This window comes from Podarcis liolepis (assembly GCF_965112155.1).
Source record: "Podarcis liolepis genome assembly, chromosome: 2".
Classification (NCBI taxonomy): domain Eukaryota; kingdom Metazoa; phylum Chordata; class Lepidosauria; order Squamata; family Lacertidae; genus Podarcis; species Podarcis liolepis.
Window position 1 is genome coordinate 3,408,209 of NC_139555.1, and position 12,368 is coordinate 3,420,576.

Sequence of the window (12,368 nt, forward strand, 5' to 3'; positions counted from 1 at the left end):
TCTAGCCCAACTCCCTTCAATGAAGGAATCACAGCTAGAGAATCCATGACAGATGGCCATCCAACCTCTGCTTAAAAACCTCCAAGGAAGGAGAGTCCACAACCTCCCGATCCACTGTTGAACAGCTCTTACTGTCAGAAAGTTTTTCTTGATGTTTAGTTGGAATCTCCTTTCTTGGAGCTTGAAGCTGTTGGTTCAAGTCCTACCCTCCAGAGCAGGAGAAAACAAGCTTTCTCCCTCTTCTGTGTGATAGCCCTTGAGATATTTTAAGATGGCTATCATATCTACTCTCAGTCTCCTCTTTTCCAGGCTAAACATACCCAGCTCCTTCAACCGTTTCTCATAAGGCTTGGCTTCTAGACCCTTGATCATCTTAGTTGCCCTTCTCTGAACATGTTCCAGCTTGTCAGCATCTTTCTTAAATTGTGGCGCCCAGAATTGGACAGAGTATTCTAGATGTGGTCTGACCAAGGTAGAATAGAGTGGTACTATTACTTCCCATGATCTGAACACTATACAGTGGTACCTCGGTTTAAGAACTTAATTCATTTTGGAGGTCCATTCTTAACCTGAAACTGTTCTTAACCTGAAGCACCACTTTAGCTAATGGGGCCTCCTGCTGCTGCCGCGCCGCCGGAGCACGATTTCTGTTCTCATCCTGAAGCAAAGTTCTTAACCCAAGGTACTATTTCTGGGATAGCGGAGTCTGTAACCTGAAGCGTCTGTAACCAGAAGCGTATGTAACCCGAGATACCACTGTACTTCTGTTGGTGCAGCCTAGAATAGCATTAGCCTTTTTTGTTCCTGCATCACACTGTTGACTCATGTTAAGCTTGTGGTCCACCAAGACCCCTAAATCCTTTTCACATGTACAGCAAGTAAGCCAGGTGTCCCCCATCTTATATTTTTGCATCTGGTTCTTTCGGCCTAAGTGCAGAACCTCACATTTGTCCCTATTGAAATTCATTTTGTTAGCTTGCACTCAGTTCTCCAATCTGTTAAGGTCATTTTGAATTCTGAATCAGTCCTCTGTGGCATTAGCTACCCCTCCCAGTTTGGTGTCATGAGCAAATTATCAAATTGAACAACAGCTGAACAACAATTGGCCTAGGACAGAACCCTGTGTGACCCTACTTGTCACTTTTTTCCAGGATGACGAAGAACCATTAATGAGTACTCTTTGGGTTTGGTCAGTCAACCAACCAGCTACAAATCCACCTAACCTTGAACCTTGTTCAACCCATATTTTACCAGCTTCCTCATGAGAATATCATGAGGGACTTTGTCAAAAGCCTTAGTGAAATCAAGATACACTATGTCCACAGCATTTCCCTGACCCACCAATCTTTTAATTCCATCTAAAAAAGAAAAAAGAAAAAAGAGATTGGTGTGGAACAACTTATTTTTGATAAACCCATGCTGGATCTTAGTAATTACAGCACCTTTTTCTAAGTGCTCACAGACATATCTGTCCTATGACCTTTCCTGGTATTGATGTCAAGCTCACCGGTCGTTACCTGGGTCTTCTTTTCCCCCTTTTTTGAAGATAGGGACAACATTTGTCCGCCTGCAGTCTGCAGGGACCTCACCTGTTCTCCAAGAATTCTCAAAGATCCTAGACAGAGGCTGTGAGATGACATTCGCAAGCTCCTTTAGCATCCTTGGATGCAGCTCATCAGGCCCTGGATATTTTAATTCCTTTGAAGTACCTAGGTGTTCCCTTACTCCTCTTTTCCTATCATGGGCTGCAGCTCCCATCATTTGTTCTGTTATCACCAGGTTGGACATCACTTTCCTTGTGAAAAGTGATGTCCAACAGAGACAGAGGCAAAGTAGGTGTTGAGTAGTTAAACCTTCTCTCTGTCACCTGATAGCATTGCTCCGTCTTCTCAGTGCAGAAGCCCTACAACTTGCTTGTTCTTTCTCTTACTTCAGACATAGCCGAAGAAGCCTTTATTATTATTTCTAACATCTCTTGCAAGCATAGCTGTCAACTTACAGATTTGAAAATAAGGGACCAGCAGCCTCGAAAATAAGGGATCAGCAGCCAAAATAAGGGATTTTAGTCAACCAGCTGAAATATGAAGTTAAAAGGGACCAGATAATGTGGGAGAGCAGCACCGGTTTTTAGCCCTTCGTTTCCAGAGGTTGCTGCTCAAGACACCAGCTGATGAAACACTGCAATTAAATAACTACAAGCAGCAACCACTTTTCATGCAAAACGAAGTCCAAGCTACGAAGATGCTGCTGCAGTTCTGTATCTTTTCTCTCGTGCTCCATCTGCAGCTCTCAGTTCCATCAGGCGGGGCGGGAGGAAGGGGGGGAATAGCACTCGAAGTAAACCCGCAGATCAGACCATCTATGCTAGTCTACCACTACAAATCTATGGGAGAAGTGCTTGCTTCGCTTTCCCCCTCCATGGTTAGCCCTTGGAACACCTGCCCGCGCCTCCGCCTCCTCTCTCTGAACTGCTTTCTCTCGCTCTCCTCTCAAGGCCCCTCAGCAATTCATAGGCCGCGCCAGGCTGCCCATCTCGTCCGGGTCCTGCATCCAGGTACTGCAGTCGCAGTACAGCCTAGCGGGAGCGGCGGCGACGGGCAGAGGGGAGGCCCCAGGCAGAGACGCTTAGTTCGGCGGCCATGAGGAGGATGGCGGTGGAAGGGGCCGAGGCCCCCGCCAGTCCCAGTGGGGAGGGGCTCCTGGGGGCCGAGGCTGGTGAGAGGAGGCCGGAGGGGGGCAGGCTGGGCAGCCAAGCAACACAGTTGGAGCCTCCCTCGTCCCTGGCCAACAGGGAGGGAAGGAGAGGAGCTGCTTCCTTTGAAACCCAGGAAATTTAAGGGACATCATCAATAAGGAACAGCAGCGGGACACGGCGCTGGGATAAGGGAGTTTCCCTCCAAATAAGGGACAGTTGACAGCTATGTTTGCAAGCCTGAGCTCATTCTGAGCTTTAGCCAGCCTGCAACTGTTAGCTATTTGTGTATATTCCTCCTTTGTGATTTCCCCTTTCTTCCATCTTTTATACATGCCCTTCTTAACTCTCAGCTCATCTGTAACCTGTCATCTGTAATGCAGCCACACCAGTTTCCTGAGATGCCTCACCCTTTTCTTTCTTGTTGGTATTGTCTCCATTTGGGCCTTCAATATTTCTCCCTTTAGAATCTCTCATCCATCTTGGGACTCCCTTCTCTTTGAGTATTTCTGATCACAGGATCACACCCAGTAGCTCCTTCAGCTTTTTAGAATTGGCCTTCTTAAAGTCCAGAGTGTGTGTCCGACTACACTCAGCTTTCCCTTCCTCTGTATCATGAAACCCAGGAGGACAGAATCATATTTCAGACCTCAGTAGAATTTAGCCAGGCTGAGCTTTAGCCTGATCTTTAAGCATGCTTGCCTTTGCATAATCAGTGTGGAGAGGATGTAGGAACGAATCTAACTCTTCTGAGAACTGGGGCTACCTTATCAGCAACATGTGTTTTTGTTTTGTACTGTGCAGACTTTTCTGTTTGGGAATAAATGCTGCATCCCATGTCCTTTACAAGCTCTCATGTAAAGAATGTGTATCTGTCATGAATGTGTATCTGTCACATTCTCATATTTGGCACCCTCCTGTGTGTGGAGGGCAGGTTGCTACCATTTTTTCTGTCACATGAAAGAGGGCTCATGGTTTTGTGGCCTTGTTGGAGCTGGACGGCAATTGGCCAAGTCTTGCCTGGCGACCTGTGGGTCCTTTTACTGCATTTTCTGCTTCTGAGTTTGATCTCCATTCAGAGTTCAGATGCCTCCCACCGAAAGTGAGTGGGTGGGGAGGGAGGAGGTATAGTTCAGTGACAGAGCACATCCTTGGCATGCAGGAGGCCCCAGGTTCAATCCCTGCTCAATAAAAAGCACCAGATAGCATGGTGGCCTGAAAGACCTCTGCCTGAGACCCTGCCAGTCAGAGTAGACAAAACTAGGCTGGATGGCCATATACCTGGTGCAAAGGCAGCTTTCCATGTTCCAGTGCGAAGAGTAAGCCCAGTAACTGCCGCTTTCCAGAGGTGTGAGGCAGAGGGAGAGGGTGGGCTGCCACTGCTGCTGCTGCTGCTGCTGGAGGCTGGTTCCCATGGTGCTGTTCTGCTGGGAGGTCATGCTCTGTCAATTTTGAGGCCTTGGAGGATATCTTTGCCGTGAAAAGCTCTGTAAATCCAGGATGAGGCTTGGGTTTCTCCAAAAGCGCTTTGACAGGCTCGTCAGGATGAGATTAATTGGGGAGTGGAGGGACGAGGAAGAGCGGAGAAACGCAGGCCAGGAGTAGTGGGTTGCCTTTTGTGTCTGAGTGGCAGGTCCCAGGGGTCAGCCATAGGGATAGTTTAACGGGAATATCCAATTATAATAACAGATAAGCTTAGAGCTTTGGCAGTGCTATAACTCTCTTGAGCTGATCTTCAGCTGCTGGGTACACTGTAAGCACTGACCCCCCCCCCTTCATTACAGACTCTTTAGGTTATCCACTTAAGAGTTGTTTGTGTCGGGATTTAATCTGCAGTCATTTTAGGCCTTACAGTACAGCCTGGTGAAGCTGAAGAACTTGAGAGCCACAGAACTCTTATGCATCCCAAATCCCAGGGACTTTGGAAATGAGATCTACTGTAATCAGTTGGGCATGGATCTAGTTTGGATGAGTTAAGGTAGAAGCACTAGGTTTGTTTATTCCAGGTGGCTGGGTCTCCGTCTCCTGGATTTAGTTAGGGGGAGCCGCCTGAAATAATCAGTGCCTTTGATTGCAACACCCTGACTTGAATTCCCCTCCAGCCACCTTCTTTCACCTCAGAATTCTAGGCCAGATGCTTCAGGAGCATGTTGCCTGCAGAGCAAGAGACCTCCTTGCCCTATTCTAAATCCATTTGTTCCTTGGGTGTTGTGATACTTCTTGGATTGTGGTTTAATTGCTCTTCTGCAGCACAGCCCCTCGGTTGGTGCTAATAGCATTGACTTTTTGGCTTTCATTGGCTTTCATTATTTTGCACATGTGTGATAGGACAAAGCTCCAAGGCATAGAAGATGGGCAGCAATTAGCAGATGACAGCTGCATCATGTAGAATGTCCTCCTTGAAGAATAGACTCTAGCAGCAGGAGACGTGGTGTGAATTAATGCCTACCAAACAGCGTTACAAATGCCCTAAAACAAGTTGTATGATTTCTGCAGTAGCATATCTTCTGCCTTCCCTGTACCCTTGCATCCCTTATCCCAATTTAATACTTGTAAATAAGAAGGAAGATCCACTTTGCCCTGGCTGGAGACAGTCGTGGTATAATTTGTCCTTTGAATATAATAGCGTCTAATATTAGGTTAGACATTCAGAGCACAGATGGTTGGGGATGAATAAGAGAGGAAGTCGTAAGGCTCTAGTCATAAGTCTCTGCATTTGTTGGACCATGCCAAGGTCCATCTAGCCATCATTCTGTCCCCAACAGGGAGTAGCCAAAGGCTTCTGTAGACTCTCAACCTCTGCTGTTGTTTGCCCTCAGCATGTGCTACATTGGAAGTATACGGTTTGCTAGCTTCTGTTTATTTACTCCTTATATCATGCCTTTCCTGTGAGGAGCTCAAGGCAGTGTACTCCCACCTTCCATTTTATCTTCACAACAACCCTGTGAGGAAGGTTGGGCTGAGAGAGAGAGAGAGAGTGACTGGTCTGAGGTTTAGCAGTGGGGATCTGAACCCAGAGTTCTCTGGTCTGCTACTCTTAAGTGCTGCTGTTCTGTGTAACTGCTGTGGCAAATAGCCACAGATCCAACTGTCTGGGTCATGGTTTCTGCCCTTGTGCTTTCGCTAAAGCAGGTTTAGTATACTTGAAAAGTGATACCTTTCTCCTTGGGATGTGGTATCACTTTTATGGTATGCTAAACCCACTTTTTAGAGAATCCATGTGGACAGACATCTGTCAACAGATGCCTGGTTGGCATTGGAGTTTGCATGATGCATCAGTCTTTACATTTTGGCAAATATGTTCAACTTGTCCTTTTATTTTTATACTGCTGAGTCATCAAATTGGGACAAGAAAATAGGCATAAACAAAATATTAAGCCAGGCAGCTACAGCCCTTGTTGCTGGCTGCATTGGGCAGGAAGCAAGCTAATTTAGGCCGAGAGAGAGCCATTGGCTCAAGATCAGCCAGAGAACTTCATGGTTAAGTGGGGGATTTGATTCTGGGTCTCCCTAGACATGTCTGGCACTTTAAATCACTGCACCCCACTGGTTTCTCTTCCTCTTGTGTGTGGATGTTGTAGGGCCTGACTGCTCCCACCTTATTTTGTTTCGCCCTTTCTTTCATTTCTTGGGAAAAGTCCTGCACTGTGCTTTGAAGTCCCACTGGTCACCAGCATTTCAGAAGCCTGGTGCTTGACCCTGCCCAACCAAGTTGATCTTTTGGCCCTGCCCTCTTGCCTTTTTACTGACCCACACATAACAGTGTGGTTGGCAGGTGGGTGTGGCTTGACCAAAATAGCCTGCTGGGCCTTATTTGGACCATGGACTGGAGGTTCCTCACCCCTGTTCTGCATTAGGTACTACGGTGTGTTGTGTGTATCTAACCAGGATTGGGTGGGAAGGAGAGTTTAACCCTCCTGCCCTGAGTGGTCCCAACAATAAAATCTGGCCCACTTCCTATTTAAATTGAGAGGAAGGCTCCGAGTTGTGCCTGTTGAAGCTTCCCTCCTGGTATAAGTAGCAGCTTGGGGGAGGTTTTAATTTGGGCTTTGGTAGGAGAAGGGTTAAAACTCCTAATCCTAATCCCCCCCAGTTGAAATGGACACCACTAGACACTCTTTCTTCTAAGGCTCCTAATCCTACTTAGTGCTAGTGGCAGATCTCCTTTCCAGTTTGTTGGGGGAATGTAGAGACATGCCTCCCCTTCCTGCTTTCTGCTTTCACCATGAGAATCTAGCTATCTCCATCCCTGTAGCTAGCTAAGGAAAAGCAACGCAATACAGCTGCCTGCTACATATTTAAGTTCACATCTTGTTCACCCCTCATTCAGTCTTCTTCTGGCCATTACGGCAGCTGAATCATGGAGAACATTCTTTGAGTTTTAACCTCACAGACCTCACAGAGCTTCATGTGTTGTTTTGTCAGCATTCAGTAGTCCAGATTGGAGGGGGAAGAATTATGTGGAAACATTATTTTCGTTGCTTGCCCACTGTTTACCTCTTCCCTTGAAAACAGCGTATATGTTTTTCAACTCCAAAGACCACCATATCAACAACGCACCACAGAAATGTACCTGTTTTCCAAATGTGGAGGCTTGGAAGGGATGAGCAGCCTTCTGAAAGCCACCCTTTAGTCAAACATATGCTGTGTTTGCACAGAGGAACTGTTCCATGTAGAAATAATGACATCAGATGTTCCCTTTGCAGTCACCACTTCAGAAGAGGCTATTCCGTGTGCCTCATCCCACGGAGAAGTCACCACTTGGAGAGTATAATCGAACAAAGCTGGGGGTCCAGATCACGTTAACGTTGCTATGTCAGGAGGGAAACTGATTAGCCCCCTGTATGCTCAGACAGCAATGGCAGAGACTGCAACCTTGACCTGGGAGAATGGGTGGGTGGGTTAACCTGTATAGTGCCCACACTCATATTGCCAGCATTGGAAATCCCAGCACTGCAAGCCATGGGTAAAGTTAGTCCTTCCTGTCTGAATGAATAGTGATTTGCACAGTGGTTGTGGTATTTTAAATCATTGTGACCCACTTGGGGAGAAGGGCTCAGTAAAAAAAAAATCAAAATATAATTATTAATTAATTAATTAATTAATAAGAAAAATAATAGCTATCCATTGAGTGTGTGATTAAGTTATGAACTGCGGACTTCCTGGCTCATAGTCTACATTCATAGACATATAATTTACACGAGGATGCTACCAGTTTCTGTATGTTTGTGGTCAGGCTGATATGTGAAGTGAATTCAGAGTTACATGGTCATTAAATGGTGGACAAAAGCCCATTGTCAACTGAAAGGCAGAATGGGTAGGTTTGGGACACATTAGAGCAGGGATGAGGAACCAGCTAGATTTTGTTAGACTACAATTCTCATTATCCCTGACAATTGGCCATGCTGGCTGGGACTGATAGGAGTTGGAGTCCAACACTGTATGAAAGGGGCACAGGATACCCATCCCAGCACTAGAGCACCATAATGCTGGTGTCCTCCATTGTCCTCCATTGTCAACTGTGGGGTTGAAGTCAGTGTTCAGTCCAAAGTTTGAGTTTGAAGTTCTCATGCATTGACTTGACAGATTTTGTATCTTGGTGACTTGGGGGCGGGGCGGATCACACTAGATGCTCTCTGTGGTTTGTTTCTGTGTTCCAGTTAACTAATAGGCAGATTTACCAACCAATGTACACACAGTACATAGTCTGGCTTTAAACCTTCCACTTTGTTTTTATTTGGTGGTGCTTCCACACCAAAATTTAGCATGTAAATAAAAGAGAATGGATTGGGCTTATTGTTCAGGGTAAATGGTCTTTTACAATTTGATTCGCGCCCTGACTCTTGGCTCCTGCTTTGCTCTAATTAATACCTCACATTTTAATCTGACACTTTCCTGAAGTGTTGTGAATATGGATGAGCCCTGTACCAAGGTCAGAGTCAGCTTGCTTTTTAAGTGGCTAGCTTTGAAATGATTCTTAATGACATGTCTTGAAGAACTAACCCCCCCTTTCTTTTTCCATTTGTTTGCCTCTATATAGCACCGAAGACATGTAGCCCCACCAAGTTTGCATGTAAAGATCAGATCACTTGCATATCCATGGGCTGGAGATGTGATGGAGAGAAGGATTGTCCAGATGGTTCTGATGAATCGCCAGATATATGTATGTATATTTCCTTAATTTTTCTCTTGTAATTATTTATATCTTGTATTGGTGATAAAAGGCCACTTTCCCCATTTCATTTTCTCCCTGCATGCCATGACTCATCACATCCTTCTTACAGCCTTGAAAATGTTAACGCTAGCCTCTAAAGATGGAGGCAACGACATCATCCAGTTTTGGAATAGATAGACCATTTAGTATTCCTGCTACCATGTAGCCTCTGCGTGAGTGCAACTTGCAATGTCTTATCTCGGGCATTTCTGAATATGTTAACAAAGGTTAGCTCACACTCACATTTGACTTTTCCACTCCCCCTAAACTTGGCTCCCACCTCAGAGAGGATTTCTGGGACCTATATGACACATCCACCTACATAACCCTGCATGTGGAAAGTCAGTATGTCAGGTAGAAAGGTTCTAGCTTTCCATTCTCATGAGATTGCTAGCTTTTCAAGTCCAATAGGTTTTGACATAAGAGAGCACTGAAGCATGCAATCCTTCATTTCCCTTCTGAAGTGGCATGCTCCCATTGGATGTTTCCTCCCTGAAAGTTTGGTGTTCTTCCTTTTTTTGTTGAGACATGAGTGTGAGAGCAAAGGCCTTTCTGGCAGTTTAGCATACCATGTTCCAGGTTATAAGTTTATACTGCAATAAATGCAATTGCTGCACACTGGTTATTCAGCTAGTATTTCTGTGCAGCAGCAATTAATTTTCGGTTTATCGAAAATTGAATGGCAGAATTCTTGCCACTATTTCTGCTTAGCCTGTGATACTATCTCTGATCTGTCTCTCACCTGGCTGTCTGCTGAAAGAAGCTGCCTTATAACAGACCACATTATTTGTCCCTCCAAAAGTATTTTTGTCTACAGTGGCAATTGGTACAGTAAGGTCTCAGGCAGAGAGTCTTTGTCTTCTTAACTGGAGCTGCCAGGGATTGAACCTGGGACTCAAAGCGTTCATGCACTTTGCCACTGAGCTGTTGCCCCTCCCCAGGAACAGCCATTATCCTGAGAAGTGTCACTAGTGTTACAAAAACACTTTGGGCTTCCACTAAAATTCCTTCAATGTTTTGCTCGAGGAAGAACCCTAACACTTCCATTGAATTTTAGGTGAAATTTCTGTGGCAACAAGAACAGGTTGATGGGCCCCAGAGCCAGGCCCTTTTCAGTGGTGCCCCCCCCCATCAGAATTCCCTTCCTAGGGAAATCTGCCAAATGCCCTCTTTAATTTTCTTTGGACAGAGCCTGAATAGGGTTTGTCTTGCTTTATTAGAGCCTTTTGTGACTACAGTAATTTTATGTTGGTGAGTGTGTTGGAACTGGCATGCTTTAAAATACTTTGTGCATTGTGACTTCTTGTGGTTTTTATGCTTATTTTTTGTAAGCAATCCTGTGAGCTCTTTGTCCTAAAAGATATGATGCTAATATCTAAAACAATCAAACAAATAAAATAATTATGTGTGCATTGCAACATAGCTAGAGGTATTGCTTTTGATACAAGTTTCTTTCTTTCTTTTTCATTTCATTTCATTTCTATACCACTTTATATTTTTAAGAAAAATCTCAAAGCGGTTTACAGAATATTAAAACATCAATAAAACATCTATAAAACAAAGCAACATAATTAACAGAAAACTAAAATATTGTCTTAAAGATTTCAGAATAAAACATTACAAAGGAGGTCAACTACAGAATAGATATTTAACACAAACGAAGTTAACAAAATACTTAAACATTTCAAATAAATACATTGCTAAGTGAATGTTGGGGAAGGGCCGTAGCTCAGTGGTCGAACACCTGCTTTTCGTGCAGAAGGCCCCAATTCCTGGTGTCTCCAGATGGAGCTGAGAGAGATTCCTGCCTTAAACCCTGGAGAGCCGCTGCTAGTCAGTGTAGACAGTTCTGACCCATATGGACCCAGTGGTCTGACTTGGGTAAGGCAACTTCCGTAACAGGAAGTGGAGTGGACTAGATGTTGGTTTGAGCATTCAGGAAAGGGACCAGTTAGGTAAGCCAAACTTGGCACACACTCGTAGCTTCATGGCCTTTTTTGTGCATTGCAAAAAACCATGGGTGAGTTTTCTAACTGACAAAATATATATGAATGCAACATTGGTGGCGAGCCCTGAATGTATAGTTCACACAAACAACTTTAGTTTTTAAACCCTATATGAATAAATAATCACTGCTGAAACCTGCTTTGTTTATGCAAAACTAACCCTAAACCACTCTTACTAGAAAAACCATTTGCCATGCAAGCCTTCCCATATCTGCAGAAGGTACAGCAGGAAATTCTGAGAGTTTTTTGGGCAGCAGCAATGCACACCAGCAGGACCAATGTGGAAATTGGACTGTTTTTCTTCTAAGCAAGCATTTTGTTCCCTTTTAAAAATTAAAACGGAGGGGTGTTGCACAGTATTTAACCAAAATCACATTTGGTTAATGTTATCATTAATCAGATATGACAGAAAAGGTTTGTTACAAAGCTGAATAGATTGCATCAGATAATGTACTTTCTGTTGCTAATGAATTAAAGTGAAGGCAAAGCTGACTGTTGAAATGGATGGCAGTTGTGATTAGTCACCAATTCCACACCTACACTTACCCAGTTTTCAGAAAGCCTAGATAGTTAGCAGCAGTCATTTTGCTTTTAGATTTCTCTACTGTCTGTCATCTTTTATCCCAGTATTATTTGATTTTACATGGAAAATGACAGAAATGTTTTTTGTGCTGAGCTCCTTGTAAAAAACAAAACAAAACAAAACACCCACCCACCCTAAGTTGCAGGCCCCCCCGCATTTACTCCTGAAGGGTACTAGTGCATTCAGCAGGGTAGCCCCAAGATCAGAAAAAAGGCTATAAATTTTTGGCATGGTTACTTGACACTGAGAAATATGAAGTGTAATAGAAACAGTAAAAGAAGAAGATTCAAGTTGATGCTAGAGCACTGAAATTCATTGTAGTGGCTGGGAAGGAGTTTTTCCAGGCCAGATTGACTAGTGAGTCTGCAGTGGGGGGGGAGCCTTCCCTTCAAGTGGGTGACTTCATTTGTTGTGTGGGGATGTGCACAAATTAATAGCTTTTAAGAGACTTGAAGGCAATATGGTAGACATGTCATGGCATAAACATTCCATTTTGTTAGGGTGCGCAAATCCATGGGTTAGGGGGCGCAAATCCACGGGTTAGGGGGCGCAAATTACTTGCCTTGCCCCGGGTGCTGACAACCCACGCTACGCCACTGCTGAATTGGAAAAATTTTCTGTGCAAATTGGTAATCTGCATAGGGTAAGATGCCTCAGAAAGTTTTCAGTTTGCATTGAAGAATGATCTGATTTAGCATATTTACTGTACATACATTTAATAAACAACCCTAAAAACATGAAATATTTTTCTTGCAATCAGAAGATTTCATTGTTACTAATGAACTTATAAGAGGGAAATTTGCTCACATGCCTTTTTTAAAAAAAGAAAAAGATGAGGGAGTGCAAGCAGGAGTGAAATTAACTCAGAACCAA

The 12,368-nt window shown here is 44.3% G+C and overlaps 1 protein-coding gene across 3 annotated transcripts in view; it reads left to right on the forward strand.

Moving 5' to 3' along the window:
• The window catches only part of LRP1 (LDL receptor related protein 1), a 326,669-nt gene that overhangs the window by 80,216 nt on the left and 234,085 nt on the right, over positions 1-12,368 (forward strand). For all 3 annotated transcript variants that reach the window (XM_083486061.1, XM_083486059.1, XM_083486060.1), the window contains one exon: positions 8,733-8,855. In XM_083486061.1, coding sequence (XP_083342187.1) covers positions 8,733-8,855 — 123 coding nt within the window. The remainder of the gene's footprint in view (positions 1-8,732; positions 8,856-12,368) is intronic.